This window comes from Tachysurus vachellii, chromosome 21 (genome assembly GCF_030014155.1).
Source record: "Tachysurus vachellii isolate PV-2020 chromosome 21, HZAU_Pvac_v1, whole genome shotgun sequence".
NCBI lineage: Eukaryota > Metazoa > Chordata > Actinopteri > Siluriformes > Bagridae > Tachysurus > Tachysurus vachellii.
The window spans coordinates 15,302,183-15,324,535 of record NC_083480.1 but is presented as its reverse complement, the minus strand read 5'-3'; the positions used below and the strand labels follow the sequence as shown (position 1 = coordinate 15,324,535).

Below are 22,353 nucleotides of genomic sequence, written 5' to 3'. Positions count from 1 at the left end.
AAGGCTAACACTGAGTGTGTGTTTGTGTATGTGAGAGTGTGTATATGTGTGTGTGTGGTTAAGTGTGAGTATGTGTGTGTGTGTGAGTGAGTGTGTGTACGTGTGTGTGTTTGCGTGTGTATGTGTGTGTGAGTGAGTGAGTGAGTGTGTTTGCGCGTGAGTGTGTATGTGTGTGTGTTTGCGCGTGAGTGTGTTTGTGTGTGTGGTTAAGTGTATGTGTGTGTGTGAGTGTGTATATGTGTGTGTGTGTGTGTGTATATGTGTGTGTGTGAGTATGTGTGTGTGTGTGTGTGTGTGTGTGTGTGTGTGTGTATGTGTGTGTGAGTGTGTTTGCGCGTGAGTGTGTGTGTGTGTGTGAGTGTGTATATGTGTGTGTGTGTGTGTATGTGTGTGTGAGTGAGTGTGTGTGTGTGTGTATATGTGTGTGTGTGAGTATGTGTGTGTGTGTATGTGTGTGTGTGTGTTTGCGCGTGAGTGTGTTTGTGTGTATGTGTGTGTGTGAGTGTGTTTGCGCGTGAGTGTTTGTGTGTATGTGTGTGTGTGAGTGTGTTTGCGCGTGAGTGTGTTTGTGTGTATGTGTGTGTGTGAGTGTGTTTGCGCGTGAGTGTGTGTATGTGTGTGTGTGTGTATGTGTGTGTGAGTGAGTGTATGAGTGTGAGAGGGGAAAGAGGTTAAGTCCCCCGCGTTGCCTGCACTGGGGGAAGCACGCAGCTAGAGATCGATTCTTATTTAGATGAAAATGAGGCCGAAAGCGCATCTGCCTCGAACAGTGAACCAGGACGTCTAATTCCGACCGGGATGTAAAAACAACACCAAGCCTATTTTCTGGAGGTGACAGATACTCTTCACTTAGAAAGGCAGCGAACAGAAGATCAGATCTGTTCACATATTTCCCGTTTGTGTATTTGGTAAAGATTTAAAGGAACAGTCCAGTGCTTTTCAGTCCGATCTCAGTCCGATCTCAGTCTAACGTGTGTCTGATCAACCAGGATTAGAGTCGGCCAAACATTTCACTGCACTGAGAAATTAAATAAAAATAATATCTGCTCACTTTAAAGACATTTCTAACAGACGCTTATTCTGGTTATCCTGCTTACCCTAATAATCCTAGTTACCCCAGTTATCTTAGTTATTCTGGTTATACTAGTTATCTTGGTTATCCCAGTCACAGTCATCCTACCTATCGTGGTTATACTGGTTATCCTGCTTATCCTGGTTATTGTAGTTACCCCAGTTATCTTAATTATCCTGGTTATCCTACTTATACTAGTTATCCTGGTTATTCAAGTAATCCTACATATCATGTTTATACTGGTTATCTTACTTTATCCTGGTTATTGTAGTTACCCCAGTTATCTTAGATATATTGGTTATCCAAGTCATCCTGCTTATCCTAATTATCCTGATAATCCTTGTTACCCCAGTTATACTAGTTATCCTGGTCATCCAAGTAATTCTACATATCGTGGTTATACCAGTTATCCTAATTTATCCTGATAATCCTTGTTACCCCAGTGATACTAGTTATCCTGGTTATCCAAGTAATCCTACATATCATGGTTATACCAGTTAACCTACTTTATCCTGGTTATTGTAGTTACCCCGGTTATCTTAGATATACTGGTTATCTAAGTCATCCTGCTTATCATGGTTATACCAGTCATCCTACTTTATCCTGGTTATTGTAGTTACCCCAGTTATCTTAGATATACTGGTTATCCAAGTCATCCTGCTTATCCTACTTTATCCTGATAATCCTTGTTACCCCAGTTATACTAGTTATCCTGGTCATCCAAGTAATCCTACATATCGTGGTTATACCGGTTATCCTATTTTATCCTGGTTATTGTAGTTACCCCGGTTAGCACAGTCATACTTGTTATTGTTGTAGTGATTCTGGAGTGTATCCTGGGAGCACATGGCTGTTCATCACAGGGCACCATACACACATTGCATGTTCATAACCTACAGGCAACTTTGTGTCGGTCATCTAAGGAGTGTTTTTAGGAAGTGGGAGGAAACCAGAGAACCCTGAGGAAGCAGTTTCCTCTTACTTTACACTTCTGGGAACGGTTTTATGTTGTAGCAGTAACACAAAACAACATTTTGCCCATACAGATTTAGATTTCAATCACATTTTGATGAGGGATTTGATACGACGTTCAACAGAAGAGCTCTTTTCTGTGCTTTTTTCTTCATTACAGGGAGGTGTGTGGAAATTCTCCAGGGTGATCGTCACGTCCAGGGCACCTGCTGTCATTTAAGATCATGTCAAAGTTGGAGTTGGAACTGGAGTTTTCCTTAGAACTTTAAACAGTGCTTGGAATGACAATGAGGAGAAAAGTCAGAAACTAATCAGGAAGAAAGGGAGAGAGAGAGATTAAGCAAACACGACCCAAACTTTATCTGGTGTGTGTGTGTGTGTGTTAAGAGCAGTTGTGTGATAATGAGTTCAGGTCGTGGTTCATTCACTCTCTCTCTCTCTCTCTCTCTCTCTCTCTCTCCCTCACACACACACACACACATCCTCACCCCTCTTCTCAGATTGATTAGCCGTAGATTGCAGGAGAGAGATGTGCCGAGCGTCAGCATAAAACCACAGCCTGGTCTGTCCTGTTCTCCTGCTCGGACACTGACCGCCTCGCCTTTCCATCATAATCCAGCAGAATTATAATCATCTCATAATTCTGCTCCTCCAGCTGTTTTTCTTTCTTTTTCTTCTTTCGTTTTTTTGTTTTTGTTTGTTTGTTTTAAGATGGTTGTCTTTTTTTTTTTGATGTCACCAAACTGCAGAAAAACCTTAAAAATATGCAGAGCACTCAGGTTTAATCTGCACCTGTGAGTAGAACGACTGTCTTCTGTGTTGAACGTTGAACGAATAAAGCTGGAAAGAATTCAACAGTATAATCTTGAGGACTTTTGCAGAACATTTTTCCATATGAATAAAGCAAACTTCAAAGTATTCTGATCAAAATGGTCAGAAAATGTGCTACTCTTCAGTCTTTACACCAAGAATTTACATTTTTATTTTTTTTTGATGAACCTAAAACACAACTCGAGTCTCTCTTCTATTTTTTCCCCCCTTCTATTTTCTTAAGATTTTTTTTTGTCTGCTTTTTATTTCTCTCATCCCAAATGATCAAAGTGATCATATTTCTGTTTCAAGTAGGAACCAAACAGTTGAACTTTATCCTGAAAGATGCCAAAAATTTCAAGATTGAAATCCATCAAGATCCATTAGCTCCAGACCTGTACAGCTGTGTGTAAAAGTTTGTACGCCCTGAGAACACATGTCTGTTGAGACATCTAGCCTGCATGTTTGCTCTTTATCCAGAGAAACACACATGGACAAATGATGCATATTAAATATCGTAATAGTTGAAAGAAAATAAATTCAATTCAATTCAAAAGATGATGTTCCTTTTTCATTCAATGTGACACAAATATGTCTTGATAGACATGCTCACTCTTGCGTTTGTATTTTTATTTTTATAAAAAGAAATATATTTCTTTTGAGGGGGAAAATTGGTCTTTTTTTTTTCAAAAGGTCTCACATTTATCTTGGTTTTAATGTTCCTATTTAAAAAAAATACATTTACAAAAATATAATAAAAGAGCTTTCTTCAAGATGGGTCTGATGCAAAAAGAAATAAATAGTAATTTATTTTAAATAAATGTATTTTTTTTAACTCTTTCTGACTGATCTTTATATATACGTATATATATGTAAATATATGTACAGAGAGAGAGAGAGAGAGAGAGAGAGAGAGAGAGAGAGAGAGAGAGAGAAAAATGACTACAATTTATATTCATTTTAAAGTGACTTTTGTTTATCATAATTTCTGGGTCAGAATCAAAAGTTAAATGAGAAGCATTTAACTAGAAAATGATCGAAGGGGAAAATAGATAATAATAAATAAATAAATATGAGTGAATAAATCATTTATTATAATTTACTTAGAACTATTATTTGAAAATAAATAAAAATTTGACCTTAACAATCTTATTTAAATCTGTTTTCTTCTGTTTTTCTTACACTTTTATTTATTTATTCATTCACTCATTTATTTATTTATTTATTTATTCATTTGTTTTCCTCTTCATCATTTTCTAGTCTACTTTTGATTCTGGCCCAGAAATGATGAGGAAGAAAACAATCATTTAAAAAAAAAAAAAGAAAAAAAAAAAAAAAAGTGCAGAAAATGGAACCAATATAAATTCATTTTTGGCTCTTTTCTTCTTGTTGCCTATTTTCATATCGTATGATGCCATCAGTTTATTTATGAATAATTAAATGTATTTATTTTAAATGTGGATGCATTTGTAGATAAAACAGTGGTACTTTTCATCACAAAAGATGCAGGATTTTGCCCTGTTCTTTATTCCAACATTCACTAACACAGTTTAGGGGTTTAAACCATGTGTCATGTCAGGAGGAGAAAAAATAAATAAAAAGCAAAATCAGAATGAATGATGTGAAGTGACGCAGCTGATCTAAGAAGATTTCCCCCCTTTGTAATTTGTCAGGAGTGCCATGTAAATTTTGTTTTTTTATTAATCACTCTTTAGTGATGAGTGTGGATGTGAATGAGAGTGACCACTCTGCCCCTAGAGGCTTCAGCACATACTCCAACCTCGGTTGTGACGTAGTCATCACGACGTGTTGCCAGATTGCTCATAACTCATCGGGAAATATTTCCGTTTAAATACATAATTAAGACGTAGCGTTTAACAGGAATCGATTTCACTTTGTCGTCAGAACGGATTCGAGAACATTACGGGAGTCGTAGTTTATTCATAGTTCGATTGTATTGGGAAAATACCGCTGTTTTGGATTAGGAGGGATCTTAGAAAGAATCTGGCAACCTTGGCAGCTCCATCGAAAGGGCTGAGCGAGTGTAGCAGAGCGAAAAGGCTTTTTTCGGGGCAAGCAGCCGACTGGCCACTTCGCTTGGATGGAGCTCAGCATGTTTACCGCCGGTCGCGTTACATTTTCAACCTAATTTTTTTTTTAATGTTTCGTTTGCAAACATTATACGACACACCAGCGCTAGCTTTAGCCCGCTGCGCTCTGCTCCGTCTCGGCTAAGCTGCATGATTTCTGTTGTGTTGCTGGCTAGTTTTGGCTACAATGCTAGTTCGCTAGTTAGCTAATTTGCTAAAAAAAAAAAAAAAAAAAAAAAAGCTAGAAAAGGCGCTTAGAGAAGTGAGATTTGTTCGTTAGCGAACTCGGAATACACCGAAAACTCAGCGGTACTGCGTGATTTTCTCGTATTTAGTTTTTTTTTTGTTTATTTTTTTCCACTATTGTTGATTATATATTTTTCTTTTAAACGCTTCGTAACCGTTGCGCGTTTGCAGAAAGTGAACGCTGCTTCATTATTCCCCGTTTTCCTCCAAAACAAATTTTTTTTTTTATTCTTTTCATTTCTTAACCGTCTTTGTTTTTATTTTATTTTATTTTTTATACATATACATGTGTATATATATATACGTAGCTACAGAATCTAAACGCTGCACTGTTTAACTTTTTTTTTTAACCTTGTTAATATTAATTAAAAAAAAAACAACGACGAATGATGCTGCGTTCACTGTCTGGACTACTTAACGTTGTCGATGAGTGTTTATTAATTCCTTTTGTTTGTTTAGTTTAACGCTTTGCCTTTTTTTTTTGGAAACGTTTCCAACACTCCGTTTACGTTTTCGAACCAAAACAAACAAAAACACCCAAACAAACAACAAAACTTAGTGTTTTAAACGGTATTAAAGGTGAATACGTGCTTTTTTTTTTGCGCAGCCGCGGTACATGATCTCAGACTCGGACACTTAACTACATCCTAAAGCTCCCTTCGTGTATTTAACACTAAATAACAATTTGGGAGCTTGTTTTTTTTGTTGTTGTAAATCTTAAATCATGGATGATCATCAGACCCGCATGCTGTCGGGACTAACCGGGCTCGGAGGACTGGGTCAGGGCGACCCGAATGACCCGGATCCGGTCCGGAAGCAGCAGGACATCGGGGACATCCTGCAGCAGATCATGGCCATCACTGATGAGAGCCTGGATGAGGCCCAAGCCAGGTATTTTTATTTATTTATTTTTTTAAACACAAAAAGAAAAGTCACTGAAATCTAAAACAGTGTTTGATTTGCACACACATGAGCACATTTGACCGTCTGCTCTGCTCAGGAATCTGAACAAGTCTGTAAACCATGTTGTGTTTTAATAACCTGGATTTGACTTGATGGAAAATGTGATGTGATGTGTGTGTATTCTGAAGAATGCATGTGGAAGCACTTGGAAAGAAAAGGAGAGAGTTTTTAGTGTCCTGAGTCTGATGTTGTCCACATTGTTTCACAAATGTTTCCTCTTGCAAAACTTTTTTTTCCACTTTGAAAGCGAACTCTCTCTCTTTATTTATTAATTTATTTTTTTTGGAGAGTTGAATAAGATAAGATGAGATAAGATGACGTTGAAGTTAATAACACGATTATTTATCCCAAATAGGGAAATTCCAGTATTCCAGACAGGCTACAGGGTCAGAACTGGGAAAGCAGGATGATGTGTTTACATACATGCGTGTGACAAATGTTGTAAAAGTTAAAGCAGAGCGAGGGACGTTTACAGAGAAACCGAGCTGTCCGTGGGGGGAAAAAAGTCGACACTAAAGAGAGTTTGTAGTTTTGTGCTTTAAATCGGTGTTTAAAACGATTTAGTAAAACAAGGTTTTACTTTCTAGCACTTCACGTGTGCACTACACTTTAACTTTTACTACATCCTCGATCTGTCCTACGGTGCTCTACGGTTCCACGCTGCATAACAGATTCTCTCTGTAAAACGTTGATTAAACGATTTGCATCAGTCCTGATTATAAACAAGAAGAAATCGTGCTTTGAGAACGTAACACGAGGTCTGAAAAGGTTTAAAGTAGCGCATTGGAACTTCCTTCCTCCTTTCGATCTTTATTTATTTTATTTTAAACAGTGTAAAGGAGATCTCACGTTGTTTTATTGTGTGTATGTGTGTGTGTATATATATATATATATATATATATATATATATATATATATATATATATATATATATATATATATAAAGGTGTCCTGTTAGATTATACAGAATTGATGGTAAAAGGTCATAATTTCCAAAGCAATAAATAGCCTTTCAGGGGGGGAAAAGCTACTAAACTTCACCTTTCCTTCCCACTTTTAATATACGTCTTTCACCTGTAGTGGTGGATCTAGTGCACCTTTTAAAAACAGATTTAAGCCTGGTAATTAGATTGTAGCTTCAGTAAAGATTTACAGGTTCACTTCACACACCTTTTTTCCAGTAAAAGATGATAAACTAAAGGTACTAAAGGTGGCACTTCCACCTCAGCGACAAGAAACGGCTTTATTTTTTTAGTTTTTTTCCCCCGGAAAGTGTACTTTAACGGTTCCCCGGAGGAACAAACTGAAGAACCCTTCAGGGAACCGTTCTGTTTGCAAGAGCGTGCAGCCCGAGGTGCTCGTGATGTTCAGGGTTTATGTGCGACTGAAGAGCGAACGTGGCTCTGTGATTAATACTTTACTGATCCCGTGAGAGTTCAGTTTGGGGGGAAAAAAAATAGGGATTTCTCTGCAGTTTCCTGAACCGTGTGTCCAGTCCCGCATCCAAGCTTTAAGAGACAAATCGAATCGCTTTTAGAACATTTTTTTGTACCTGTAAATTAAAAAATAAATAAATAAATAAATAGCAAAGTCACATGTCTATCTGCATGTGAATTGTTTAAGATTCTTTTGGTTCTTGATCAGATCTAAAGGTTCAGTAAATACAAATAGCCCTAGTCAAAATGTAGACATAAGAATCATTAAGGTCTGTGTGGTGTGGTTATTTATTTATTTATTTATTTTTTATTTATTATTATTTTTTTGCCTTATTTTCCACATCAGCACAGCCTCACTAATGCATCTCCCGTTTCACCCTCTCTGTTTTTAATGACGCCGTTAATGACCTCTCGTATAGTGAGTGAGAAATCTGAACACGGCAACGAAAAGCGAAACGTCTCCAGAGCCGTGTTTATTAACTGGAGGAAGCGCAGCGGTGTTTTTTTTTTTCTTTTTTTTCTTTTCTCTTTTTCTTTTTTCTCCCCTCCATGTGAATGTGTTTGTCAGCATGAGTGAAGGAGCCTGTAAAAAAAAAGTTTTTGTTTTTCTCACGGGAGGACGAGGCGACAAAAATAATCATATCATGATACTCTGAGACGTTTCCGTTAGTCGTACCGTATTTCCATAAATATCGATACGGTACTTCATTGGTTTAAACTATTTTTCTACAGAAGCAAACAGACAATTTCAGCTTTTATACCAACAACCTGAAAGACGAAGTCGCAGACTTCGGAAAAGTGCGTTAAATTGCAGAGAAATTTTTTTTTTAAAACAGTTTTCCAGTCAGGAACGGGTTTGTGTTTTGATGTGCTTCCTGTCAGTCATTTTGTAATGTCTACAGGTCTCTGTAGATCCTGGGGGCGGAGCTTAGAGAACATGGGCGGGATTAATGGAGCGGGATCAAGGAGTTTAAACTAAACGTCAAAACTCCGAGACCCGAGCCTGTAAAAAAAACATTTATGACGTAATATTTATATAAATTCCATTTTATAATAATTATAATAATTGAAAAGTAATTGAAAAGCAGTGGGAAATATTCATGCATTAGTGTTTTTATATCAATGAATTAAAGAACTGCTTGGATGAATATTTTATTATACTTTTAAAATTAAAAAATATCATGCATTATTTTGCATCAATTTAAAAGGAAAAATTTACATTGTTTTAGTTTTTTTTTTTTTAAAGTGAATTTTCTTTCTATCTATCTTTCTTTCTTTTTCTTTCTTTCTTTCTTTCTTTCTTTCTTTCTTTCTTTCTTTCTTTCTTTCTTTCTTTCTTTCTTTCTTTCTTTCTTTCTTCGTTCAGCCATTTAATACTTGGATTTGAAACCATTTGAAAGGACCAGAAGTCCAGTTTAAACCAGCAGCTTTTTATAAGTTCGAAGTATTTCGAACATTTACTCTATACTGCGTAGCGCTGCTGTTATTACCTGTTATAAAGTGTTATACCAGTGCCACCTCTGAGCCCATCACCAAGAGCGCTCACTGCACAGGAATATGCGACGTTTTTGCACAGCGAACATCCATCTGTTGCGCATTAGTTACATGCAGAGGAGTTTTAATGGAGCAGTTCGGCTTTGCACAAGTTTTCCCAGTGGGCCGAGAAACGCAACGGAGCTCCGGCTTCAGTCACGCTACACGGATTTAATCTGCTGTAATGACCGTTACTTAACCTCCTGTATCACTGCACTCTTCCTCCAAGGCCTCAACGCACGGCTAGAGACGTAAAGCGCTAAAAAGCGTGCGTGAGAGCGCCGCACATCCTGCGAAGAGCGTGCGGATGAACGAACGCGATTAATCTGCTCCCTCATTAGCATAGATAATCACAGAGTCTTAATGAAGTCATCGGCATGGTGCTGAGGGTGAGACTTCAGAACGAGCTCGGTCAGGATCGCCGCGTCGCACCGCACGGCCGAGTGCGCCGCTTTTATTCACTTGCTTTCCATCACGACGGCGCCGAGAAGGAGCGGAGTCATTTTCAATCGGTGCAGATGCAGTATGACTGTAGAAATCCCACAAAAGCGTTCTTGTTCTTGTTGTTGAACGAAGAATCAGCGTCGTCGTACCATGGAGTCTCCAGTGTTGGGGCACTGAAACCGTCAGGACGCTTCCAGTGCAGTTAGTCAGAAGTTTTTATACCTTCGGAGCAGTTTTTATAACTTCTAGAGGTTGTCGAGGGAAAGCTGCTCTTACGCTAGTGTTAGGAGGTGAATCACAACGTTAAATGTAGCTCTAACTGGATAAAATCCTTTTTGGTAAACTGCCATGGTAAAGGAGGAATAAAAGACTCCAGGACCTGATGTCCGCGGTGACGCCGCGTCTTCACACCACAACGCTGTCGATTCGTTTCCTCCGACTGCACGACTCTGAGTCTTTTATTCACAGTCATACTGCATCGAGCAGAAGCTTCATTCTTCAGCTTCCGGTCGTTCGGCTGCTTCACCGAGTGTCACGATCTATGGCGGTCGTCGTAAATGTCTGACTGTAGGTCTGATGTAGTAAAAGTTTTGGTACCCACATAAGAAAAGCCAAGAGCTTTTGTGGGGCTCCACTATTATATTTGTATTTTTTTTTTTTTTTTTTATTTTTTTTTTTTTTTGCAAAATCTTTACTTATGTCTAAAATATTTATTTATATATAGTTCTGAAAGTTTTGGCACCCACAACCACCGCTTGCTTCTGCGCTCAGATTAATTATTTCAGATCGGTCTTTCTGTATATTCAGTCGTGTGGAGGTGTTTAAAATACCCCTCCTTTTGAAGTAAATAGCCTCAGAGTCACTGGTGTACGATTGTTTTCGGAGGTCTCTGGTGAATGGATGGATAGAGAAATCTTAAACATATAACCATATTACTGATACCGCGGCACTAACTGTAACCTGGACAGTCCAGGCACGATGAATTTCGTCGACACATTTTCACACGTGACGTACGTCGATGCCCCGTGACGCTTGGCGTAACTTGGCACCGATGTATACGTTCGTCTCGGTCACTGTAAGGATGACAAAAGTGAGGAAAAAATGGCGATCAGGACACGCCTAATGATTCCACTCGATAGTATTCATTTTTGGATCGCCATTACCGTGACACACTCTTTAGCACATATGTGCACGTAGCCTCCAGCTTTTATTTCCCTGATGATGCTCCTAATTTTTTTTTTTTTTTTTTTATTCATTGAAGGATCACGGCTGCTCCGCTATGCGTCATTAGCTTGCGAATCCCCCCCCCCTTCCTTCCCCAAACCGTTTGACCACCTGGTTCTCTTAATTAATTCGCTTCTTTTTCGACCCCCGTTCCCCCTCCTCCTCCTTCCTCCTCGTCCCTCCCTCCCTGGTGTTCATCCTTTTCATTGTGTTCGGCGTGCAATCAATTCTCCTATAATGTGTGCACGAGAGCAGCTGGTCGCAAAATCAAGTTTCTATTAATGAGACGGAGGCACGGGACGCGGACGGCGCCTTCCTTCTACGCTCGAATTACCAGTATTTTTTTTTTGTATACATAACCTGAGGCCACTTCCTGTTTAGGCAGGCATGGCTGCGCTATCCGTCAGTCAACCACCAGTGTCTTCTGGTGAAGGTGCACTTTATAGATGTCCGAGATGTGTGTAGGAACGAAACCGTTCAGAGCGCGCGAACGTTACGGACAATTTCATAGACGCGTCCGTATTTCGTCTCTCCGCACGGCGGCTGAGGTCAACTTAACCACAGAGTTTCGCTTCCTCAGTGAACGAGCCACTCGAAGTGACTTGAGGCCTGACTGGCGTTCTGACTCACAGCTACGGCTGCCTCGATACCACGTCATGACAGTATCGTGATCTCATCAGTGTCAGTCTTGTATCCTCAAACACCAGTTTACTGTGTTGGATAAATTACGTATCGTTTATCATACAGTGCGTTCAAGAAGCATATATGATGGTATTTTGATAACTGTCCCAGACCCCACCCCTGCTCTCACGTAGCTCTCAGGTAGCTCTGAACCCTGTGTCGGTAGAGCGACTTGATTTTCTGGTGTGACGGGACAAATTTTTCAGAGAACATTTTCAGACTGGAAAGCATGCAAGCAATCTCTTGTAAAAATTCTGTCCGTCTCCTTTCACTTCTAATCCAAGGCCCTGTCTCCCTCCGGAAAAACCCCGGACGAGCCCGAGCACCGTGCCGAGCCTCTTGTCTCGGACGCCGCCGTAACCACGTACCTTTTCCAGGTTTTACATCCAAAGCTACGGATGTTATTTTTAAAACGAACAAAGGCCGCGTTGTCTATAGGCGAGTCGCATCATGCCTTTAACGTTTAGCACAATTTGCTGGCAGAGACTCGGTTACCAAGAGGACGTCTGTATCGGATTAGTATCAGGTATCGGCCCACAGTCGCGGCTCCGCCGTCGGCGTTGTGTTGGATTCGTGTTAAAAATAGGATCAGTGATTTTTACAAACACGCCTCGAACGCCACTCTAACAAGCGCGCCTTTGTGTTGCTATGTTGTCATCTGAGCGGTTTAATGATCTGTTGCGTCATCCATAATGCATCGCACGTGTCCATCATTTTTAATTTAGAAGTGTCACTTAGAGCTCTGTCTCTTATTTATTTATTTTTTTTCTTTTTCTTTTATGGACCGCTGCGTTTTTGTCACGTGTAGAATATTTGAAGTTAAAGTGAAACGAATACTAATTAAAACCGCTTCTGTAATAACACGCAGCCTGAACGAGTTACGTGTCAATATTTATAATTAGCAGCCAATCTTCAGCGGAATGTGTGTGTTTTTTTTATTTTATTTTTTTAGCTTTTGTTAACAGAATCCGATATTACCCACAATGCCGTTTGATCACCCGCCAATGGCTTTAACTTTTTTCAGCTGTCCATCTCTTTTCATTTTGATGCTGATGTCACTCGTTAATATGGAGATCAATCGCTAACTCGGCGGTGCATTGCATTCTGGGACTTTGAGTCTACGGTCCTGGACTCGTCGATACGGCATCGTTGTTTTTTTTCGTCTCCCCAAACTCCCCTTAGTTTAAAAAGGAGAAAACCTTTTTTAAACTAATACCCACCCACAACCACCCCCCCCATCCCACCCCTATCCCACTGCACCCCAGGACTCATGTAAATCAAAAGTACGACAGAATAAGCTCAAAGAAATATACACAAAAATATACAAATTGAATCAGTTGTAATATTAACAACCGAATAACAACTTTTAGACTAAATAACCAAACTCTTCGAGGCTATGGAAATCCAGTTCTGCCACATAGACAGAGTAGCAGGCTTTGCGTGGTTAGTCCTTGCAGAAGACAGTTCCAGATATAGTATTTCCAACAAGGAGTGAATCCAGTGCTTAGCAGAAAGGTCATGCGGCGGTTTCCAGCGTTGAACTAATAATTTCTTTGCCGCAGTCAAAGCTGCTAGCCAAAATTTCTGTTGTTTCCCATTTACAGAAAACTGGGAATTATCATTCAACAACAAAATAACAGGATCCTTGGGAAAACGAATCCCGATAACCATCAAGCACGATGTCCCAGAATTTTTGTACACCTGGACAGTCCCATAACATATGCCTGAAAGTGTCAAGGCAACCTGGTCAGAAACCTGGTCCGCAAAACATGCAATACGGCTGGGGGGCCTCCTTGAAGCATTTTGTGACGTCACCGAATTTGTACCACGGTCGCCAACCACAGCAGATATTTCAGTATAGATGTGTTTAACATCAGCATGGACTTTTTATTTTTTTTTTTTTGCTAATATATTCATGCTCACCAGCTCAGAAAAGTTGTTTTGTGGCTCAGCAGCATTCCTGCACCTCAGGAACGATCCTCCGAGCGAACCCGAGCTGTCGGTTCTTGTTTCACCTGGACGATAAATACCCGCGTGCGTCTGCTCCGAGCACGTTCGCAAAAGATCGACACCGACGACGCTTTAGAGGGAGAAACGTCTCGGCGCAGGTCAGAACACGTCAATAAAAACTGCAGGCAAAAACAAGCCGGCTAATTTCCTTTTAGCGATCAATGTCGCCGTTTATAATCGGATCAATTCATCGCATCACAAAAAACGTACAATCAGAGTTTATTTATCTCTGTATCGCTCTCCACGTTATTAGAAACCCCGCCTATTCAATCAGCCAATCACGTGGCAGCACGTAGAAACCCTCAGAACGAGGTCCAGACCTTCAGTTAACGTTCACCTCAAGGATCAGACTGTGGAGAAACGTTCACGTGATCTCTGTGGCTTGAACCGTGACGTGGTTGTTGGTGCCAGATGGGCTGCTTCGAGTGTTTCAGTAACTGCTGATCTCTGGGGATTTTCACACACACCGGTCTCCTGTGAGCGGAGGATCTGCAGCAGTGCTCAAACACCTTGTTGATGAGAGAGAAAGCAGCTCATATAATCACTATTTTCAGTCGTGTCGAGCAGAAAAGCATCTCACGTCCATCTGCTCGTCTCTTTAAGGTTTGAAGCCTTTCGGTCTGAAACACTCAGCCCAGCCCATCTGGCACTAACTCGAACATCAGCTGAAGCTCCTCATCTGGATCTGCAGGGTGTCCTGATCGGACGACCGCATAAATAAACAGCTGCCGTGAACCATGAATCAATCGAATAGCAGCCTGTTACTTAAATTCTGACTCTGGTCACAATATCGCAGCCCGATTTCTCTCGATATCTGCGGCGTCTCCGCGTCCCATCCGGCCCCGAGGAACACGTTAATCAGAAACCGTCATGTGAAATATTTTGATTAGAGGTGACTGCTACCCGTCACGTCGAGTCCAAACCGGCGGCTGTGTAACGTAATTAAATATTAATTAAGTATCATTTGCATCAGAAGGCAATAAAATGAACCGAGCTCATCATCACGCATAAAGAGATCCTGATTACTGATGAAGTCTTACGCCGACGCCCCGTCGCTGCATTTTTATCGATCGCTCCTCTGGTTATTAAAACGCCAAAATAGCTGCTGCTTTTTTTTTTTTAAAAAAAAAAACGCCGGAACGATCGAGGCTCACGCGCCGGTTTGGACTGGCGCTTAATACCGTGGGGTATTTTTAACACTTCTATCAGCTAGCTTTATTTTCTCATTTTCACCCATTTAGCTCGTCTCCGTCATAATTTAATAATTTCTTCCCTTAGGATGTTTGTTTGTTGTTTCTGACAAGCAGGAACTCGACGAAGCCCAGGCGTAAAAACGTACGCTAAGGTAGGACAAACGAGAGATTCAAGACCGTCAGGAAAATAAAGAAGAGAAAAGTATCCGAGGCGAGTCGGTGTGTTTACACGAGAGAGAGAAAGAAACTGGCTCCGGTTTACACGAGACGTAACTCACTTGGAATGTCCCGATGTTGATATAAGCCGGAGGGATTTAGCAAGTCGTGCACCAGCTCTGCCCGGGTCTCGTCCCCCCCCCCTTTCAGAAGACAACTCGTCTTGTGCGATTGCAAAACATCGCTTAACAAATCATACCGAGTCTCATATAGCATGTTAGGGGGGAAAACAAGCAAATCTTCAACAGGTTTGAAGATTCAACATTGTTTTTTTTTTTCCCTCATCTCTTAAACCACTTAGTGTAATTTTCATTATGACACATAGATATGGATTATTATTTACACACACACACACATATATTCCCCAATTTTATTCCATATTATGACTACACTAATGAATCTAGAAGGTTAACTTTAAGCTATTTATTTTTATCAGAGCCGAATCCATCAGTGTCGACCTCCACAACACTAACGCAGCAAGCGTTCGGAGAGAGAGAGAGAAAAAAACAACCCGGATTATTTCTACCTCTATATTTTTAAGTAAAATCTATTTAGTCAGCTGTTACAAGCGACGTATGTTTACCTCTAAATGTTGACCCCGTCTGTATTTTTGCTTGATTTTAAAGTAAAACCCAGCGTATATACAGCGTACATGTCGCCGCCGAGACGGGCGTGTTGATGTCGGTGTCACTTTCTCAACTGGGGGTTAATGAGACCTGAAAAGTTTCCAAACAGGAGGTCGGAAGATACCGGTTTATTTTCAGACCTAGCTTTCGATAGTAAAATCCTCCACATGCCTGATGGGTTCACTTTCTGTATTTGGGTCAGTAATTTAATAATTTACCTGATGTTTCAGTGCATGTGTACTGGAGAAAAAAAAAATCTCTCAATTTGCTTCTGAAGGTTGTTTATATCTACGTCACTGTACATTTCACAAGAAGTCAAGAGTCCTCTCCGAAACACGGTCGGTTCGCTCTACGCCACTTTCTCGTCTTCTTTTAAAAACCGTGAGTTATACTGTCCGGGTCGGGTGTGGGGTTGAGTCGGGGATGTAACCGGGGCGGTGGGAGGCGATGCCAGTGCTGGTGCTCTCCGCTGGCTGCCCTCAACCTTTCCCCCTGTGCCGTGTGTCCAGATGCTGGCCAGAGGAGGGACGAGGCGACCCCACACAGACAGGGGGAGCCGGGGGGAGCGCGCAGGCAGGGGGGGAATGCACCCTGCCGCTCGACTTCCAACACAGGTCAGTACAGGACTGCATGAGCAACCTCCCCTTCCTCCCCTCCTCATCATACCTCCCTCTCACTCGGGGAACCAAAACCAGGACACGCTCGGAGATCGTCCTGCGCTTAGAAATCTCACTCTAAATATATCTATATCTATATATATATAATGTGTGTGTGTATTTAAATATATACCTTTAAAGTTCCATCTACACAAGATAGAAGCCTTGTACATTACTCAGATTTCTGCAATGTTTTATCTCCTGTAATCCTTCATCCGTTACAGAAGGTTTAGATTAACGTCAGCGTTTAGATTTAACGGCGTTTTATTTCAGATACGTCACATCTCATATCTGGTGTATAACCTGTAAATACAACTTAAATAATCTTCCCTGTAATGCTTAGCATCTCGAACCGGTCGTCTTCTCCTCTTCCTCCTCCTCGTCTTCTTCTTTTTCTTCCTTCCATCCCATCCGTGTTTCATCCTGTTGCTGTATTAAACACTGAATGCATCACCTACTTCTTCAACAGCGAATGTGCCCTTTTTTTTTCCTCTTTCTTTTAATGTATTAATTTTTTTTTTTTTGTTGAGAAACGAGAGCGCTAATTAGCGTGGGTTATTTCTGGCAGCGCGTGATACACCGCGGGCTAATCTAAGTGCGAGGTGTCAAAGGTTATTAGGTTATTCACATGCCTCAGCCCTTAGGCCTGGTTATTTCCAGACAGCAATCTGCATGATGTATTTCCTGTACGATGTCCATCATTTCTTTTAAAGAGGAGGATTTCGTTTCGGACCCCTTGTGATCGCACGGACGAGCGAGCGGTCAGGTCGCGTCGTCTGTCGTCTTTTAGTTTGTTTGTGTATAACAAAGCTGAATGTATATAATAATCACTGTCTCACTGACCCGGTTCTTTGTGTAGATCTGCTCCGTTTGTTGTGTTTGTTTATAGTTTATATATATAACTAACGCTTCAGTACGAAGACCCTGGCAGTTTGCGAGGTCAGTAAAGCATCAGCGTCACCATGCAGACACTTTACTGTGACTGTGCAGCTGTAAGGGAACGAATTGTTAATCAGCATGATTTTGTAGCCTCTTGATTCTGATCATTCCAGAGGAATCGTTTCCTTTTATAGCAGCAGCTCTTAGAGCACTGACCAGGTTTCTGTTAATCCCCTTGTTGGGATGTTTCTGTTTCTATGGTAACCGTTCGATAATGATGACCATGAAGGAGTCTCCAGTGTCGGAGGTGAAGATGTCCATAAGACTGAAGGATTTGATGCGAGATGATTCTTTTCCAGATAATGAAATTATAATTTTTTTTTTTTTTTCCGACTTTCTGTAGATCTTTACGAATTCTGAATCAGTAGAAGATGATGGTTGTGAGTTTTGTACTTGGACCCCTAATTCTAATAGATTTGATAAGACTCAGGTTCTGGTTCCTCGAGTGTAACTCGGCTCTTAGCAACGCTTTCCTAACCTTGTTTTAATCCGTTGATGAATCGTTTGCATCGCTAAGAAGGCCGTGATACGAGTCAAATTAAACACTTGAGAACGTGCTGTTGTACAGCGCAATCGATTTTACGCTGTTGATTATTTTCCTTTAATGGCACGCCCACGGGCGCTTCGTTCCTGCCCTCTGTCGAGCGGCCAGTTTACTAACCCTGGGGTAGCGTTCCTCCACGCCGATGTCATCGCGGTCAGTGTTTGTCGAAGTACGTAAACGCAGATTTTTTGCTCACTCTCATAAAGTTCACCCATCTTCTCCTAGACCATGTTTTATTTCAGTAATTATAGCTGGAAGGTCTCAAAATCAAAGCTCCAGCGTGCAGGAATCGCCGGACCGAGACGACATGCAGTGACAGGACGCCACACTTCAGTGACGGAGCAAGAAGCATCGCGTGTTTGTGTGTGTGTGTATATACGTGCACACGTTTGTGTGTGTGTGTGTGTGGCTCTAAAGCTAGTCCGGTGTCGGGGTGTAAAGGGGAGGTGGGAAGTAGCGCCGGAGGGGGAGACGACGACAACGAGGACGACGACGACGCTGCTGCTGCTGCTGCTTCTTCAACAGCTTTTCTCTCCAGACAAATTAGGGCTATGCTTCATTTAACAACTCATTTAGCTGTGGAGAGGCACGAAGGACCGCTTCAGCACCCTCAATATCTCCGTTACAGGCAACCGAGGTCGCTTTAAAAAGCTCCCCGGCTTGTCACATTTATATTAATAACGTACCAAAACTCATTGTGCTTTTGTGACTCATTTGTGCATCGTCCCATTTAGTCACGTGTGGTGGTGATTAATTTCCTTTACATTTTGTGGGTGAGAAACGTGCACTTGGATGTCAAATAAGTGTGTGTGTGTGTGTGTGTGTATGTGTATGGGTTAATATTCTGTACTATACTACTCAGCACTATAACACGCACTATATTTACTGTACTATATATTTGCCATAATGTACGTTGTGGTATACAGCAGTTTCCTCTCTATACACTTAAATAATAACTCTCTCTCTCTCTCTCTCTCTCTCTCATTTCCTCTTCTATTTCTTCTTTTTCTTTCTCTCTCTCTCTTTGTAGAAAACACGCGTTGAACTGCCACAGAATGAAGCCGGCTCTCTTCAGCGTGCTGTGTGAGATCAAAGAGAAGACGGGTAAGTCATTCAGTCCTTTCAACTTCACTCCAGCTCATCGTTATTCTCTCCTCCTCTCGCTCGCGTTCTCGCTTTTCACTTTTAACTCTGATGTGACGTCGTCGGCGCCGATGGAGACGGAGGGATTTGTTCTTCCTCCTCCTCTTCCTCTTCGTGCACATTTCCAGGAAATTCTGTGTCTTGACCAGTTAGTTGATTGTTTCTGTATGGATTTTCCTTGATGTACCGAGAGGAGGATTATGGGTAAAGTGTGAAAACGAGCGTGAGCACGTCGCACAGAGGGAGACAGCCGGTCCTCCGACATGCTGAAAGCGTGCTGTGCGTAATTACAGCGCTGCGTGTCAGTGCTGATTGGTCGAGGTGTGTCTGGTTGCGTATTTTCGGAACCGTGGTACAGTTTATCGCAGCTCTGTAATTAAGACAAAGCAGCCGGAAAGTGCTGATGAGCAGTGAGGCGGGAGCGAGAGGGAGACGTTCAGGGGGTGAGAGAGACACACACACAGGGACTAGGGGAGAGACAGGCAGGGAGAGAGAAATAGAGAGACAGATGGATGAAAACAGACAGAGAGAGACTGGGATAGAGAGAGACAGGTGGGGAGAAAGGAGGAAAGAGAGAGAGAGAGAGACAACACAGAGAGAGAAAGTGAGACAGGTGGAGAGAGCCTGGGGAGAGAGACGGGCAGAGGGAGAGAGAGATGGGTAGAAATTAAGAGAGACAAGTGGAGTGAGAGACCGACACACCCACACAGGTAGACTGAGAGTCAGACACACAAAGGGAGACACAGAGACAGTTGGAGACACAGACACACACAAAGGGAGACACAGAGACAGTTGGAGACACAGACACACACAAAGGGAGACACAGAGACAGTTGGAGACACAGACACACAGCGAGAGAGAGAGTTCAACCTGCAGCTCCTCTAATTGCTGTGTGTTAATAAAACACTACTTAACGCAAGAAATGCCATCAGTCTGTTATCAGAGAAGTAAAATACTCCAGAACTTGCTCTTATTGGACAATAATCAACTTCAGGGTGGTAAAAGTAACACCACCTCAAACCAGCTCGCATCACGCCGTGTTTTCGTTGGTTATATTTTGTAACTGCATGCGTGAACTAACAGGTTACGGAGGGTCCGGTCCGGCGGCCGCGTAGCGGAACGTTCTCAACCTAAAGCTCATTTCTTTTCTCTTACAGCGCCTACTGAACTGTTTTATTCATCATACAGCCTGCTAAAGATAAGATTTTCTGTTCATGGATACGTGGAAATTCCTGGACACGGTCACTTCCTGTTCTCACTTGCGCAGCTCTGAACTGTTGCTCCTGTGAAGCAACACGCAGCTTTGTCATGTGACTGAGAAACGCACCGATTGGCTGGAAACATCTTTTAGAAAACTTCTTCATTATACGGACAGCGTGCTTTTTGACCCAGTTATTAGTCTTAGATATAAACGAGTCCTTGAGAACGAGCAGTTTCTATAGAAACCATAACCTATTCGCCGGCGTGTTGATCCACACCCGTGATTTGCCTTGCAGTTGTTATAGAAACCTTCTGGCCAATCAGATTTGAGAATTTATCATTTCGCCTTCCATATGCGTCGCTAGCTTCAGAGCACTTAATCTCAATCTAGTGCACTTTGCTTTTCTGCCATCGCACATATTTTAGAGCAGGACACTGGGATTTTTTTTCCACATCTAATTGGCGTTCAGTAAAAAAGGAAGCGTTTTCTAGACCAAACATAAGGCCGCGCTAACGTTTCTATGCATAAAGTGACGCGCCTAATGAGAGGAGTGGAGTGTGGCTTGATGCTGCGGCCTTGTCTTGTTTATGCACGGTTGTTTTTTTAATAGCAAAACTCGAGATATTGCTTTGCGCTGCTGAAACCGTGGCAGCCAGGCACATCATTAGCACAGTTCTGTGTTCATTAGGATCTTTTATCCTTCCGTTTTCCTCGTGAGAGTCCGGGCGCAGTCCCTTTCGGCCGAGGACGAGGTCTCGGATTACCGCATAAAAAGGTTGAGTGGGCTTCAGTCGGTGGTGATCTGCGAATAAACCCAGCTTCACTTTCCCGCTTAATTGGATGCAAGAAACGGGTCGAAGTGGAGGGTGGGGGGAAGGGGTGGTGGTGGCGGTGGTGCTCCTCTTCTATCCTCTCTTCCCTCCCGTCACCATGGCAACCTGCTGTCTTATTTACCTAATGTCATTCACTTTGATTTTCACATCGAGTCCGGCAGCCAGCGGACCTGTGAGAGCACACACACAGACACACGCACACACACACACACACACACACACACACACACACATCTTTAATGCAGCTCTTGTGAGTGTTGTGAGGCGAGCGAGTGGATGTGAGGTGATGGAGTGCAGCGTCCGTGCTGCTGTAAAGACCCGAGTCTCAGACAGAGAGGAATGACATAAACACTCCTTTACTTTACTTCCTGTTAACACCTTTATGAGCTCACACTCCGTCTCTATCTCTCTCTCTCTCTCTCTCTCTCTCTCTCACACTCACACTGTCTGCTCAGCTCACACGTTCACACATCCAAGTCTGTGAGTCTCTCACTTTCTCTTTCACTCTTTTTTCCTTCCCTTTTCCCTCCTTGTGATGAACAGCAGGGATAAAATCAGCCTGAGCTCGGGTCGGCCCTGATGTCTCTCTCTCTCTCTCTCTCTCTCTTTTGTTTCTCTCTGTCTCTCACTTTCTCTCTCTCTCTCTCTCTTTCTCTCTCTCTCTCTCTCTCTCTCTCTCTGTGTGTGAATCTTTCTATCTCTCTCATTGTCACTTTCTCTCTCTCTCTCTCTCTCCCCATGTCTCGCTCTGTTTACCTCTGTCTATTCCTGTTTTTGTATATCCCTGTTTTGTTCTCTATCTTTCTATCACTGTCTCTCTTTCCTTTTTCTCCCTCTCTGTCCCTCTGTCCGTATTTCTTTCCTTCTCTCGTTTTCTCTGTCTCGGTGTATCTCTCCGTTCCATTCTTTGTCTCTCTGTATTTCTTTTATTAGTTCTTTGTCTCTCTCTCTCTCTCTCTCTCTCTCTCTCTCTCTGAAAGAGGAGACTTTGCTGTGAACTCGGGGGCTTTGATATGATAATGGCGGGGTGATGGGAGGACTAGCGTGGCGAGCGAGCGGATGGGGGAGGGGATGTCGAATTCCTCAGAGCCTCGCACTTCTCCTCATTGTTAAGGAAACGCAGTGCTCCAGCGCACCATGTGACCTGTGGGAGATTTTTTTTTCCTTTCCTTTAAAGATTTGTTAATTAATCTCCTTTGCCGCTGATTAAGACAATGGAAAGACATTAGGAGTTCTTCCATTTCTTCTCATTGTTCTTTTATTTCCGCCTTCACGCCCCTCCACCCCTTTCTCTATTCCTCCCCTTTCTTTTTTTTTTTTCCCTCCCCTTTTACACCTTTTGGTATTATCTCCGAACGGCTGCTCGCAGCTTTCCCTTTGTCAACACGCAGACTTTTTTTTTGTTCACAGATTGAGTCATTTTTGATCGCGTTATCTCTCTCCTCCTGCGCCGTAGCCAGAAATTCATTTGGAGAGCCGGGTTATCGCGGCGAGCGCAGGCCGCCCGTTCATTACCAGTAT

The 22,353-nt window shown here is 42.1% G+C and overlaps 1 protein-coding gene across 2 annotated transcripts in view; it reads left to right on the top strand.

Moving 5' to 3' along the window:
- The first annotated feature begins 4,887 nt into the window (after positions 1–4,887).
- pbx4 (pre-B-cell leukemia transcription factor 4) overlaps positions 4,888–22,353 on the top strand; it is a 51,458-nt gene continuing 33,992 nt past the window's right edge. Inside the window, exons 1-3 of one of the 2 annotated variants that reach the window (XM_060857395.1) lie at positions 4,888–6,081; positions 16,026–16,130; positions 18,686–18,759. In XM_060857395.1, coding sequence (XP_060713378.1) covers positions 5,915–6,081; positions 16,026–16,130; positions 18,686–18,759 — 346 coding nt within the window. In that variant the 5' untranslated portion in view covers positions 4,888–5,914. The remainder of the gene's footprint in view (positions 6,082–16,025; positions 16,131–18,685; positions 18,760–22,353) is intronic. The other variant, XM_060857396.1, reaches the window with a different exon arrangement.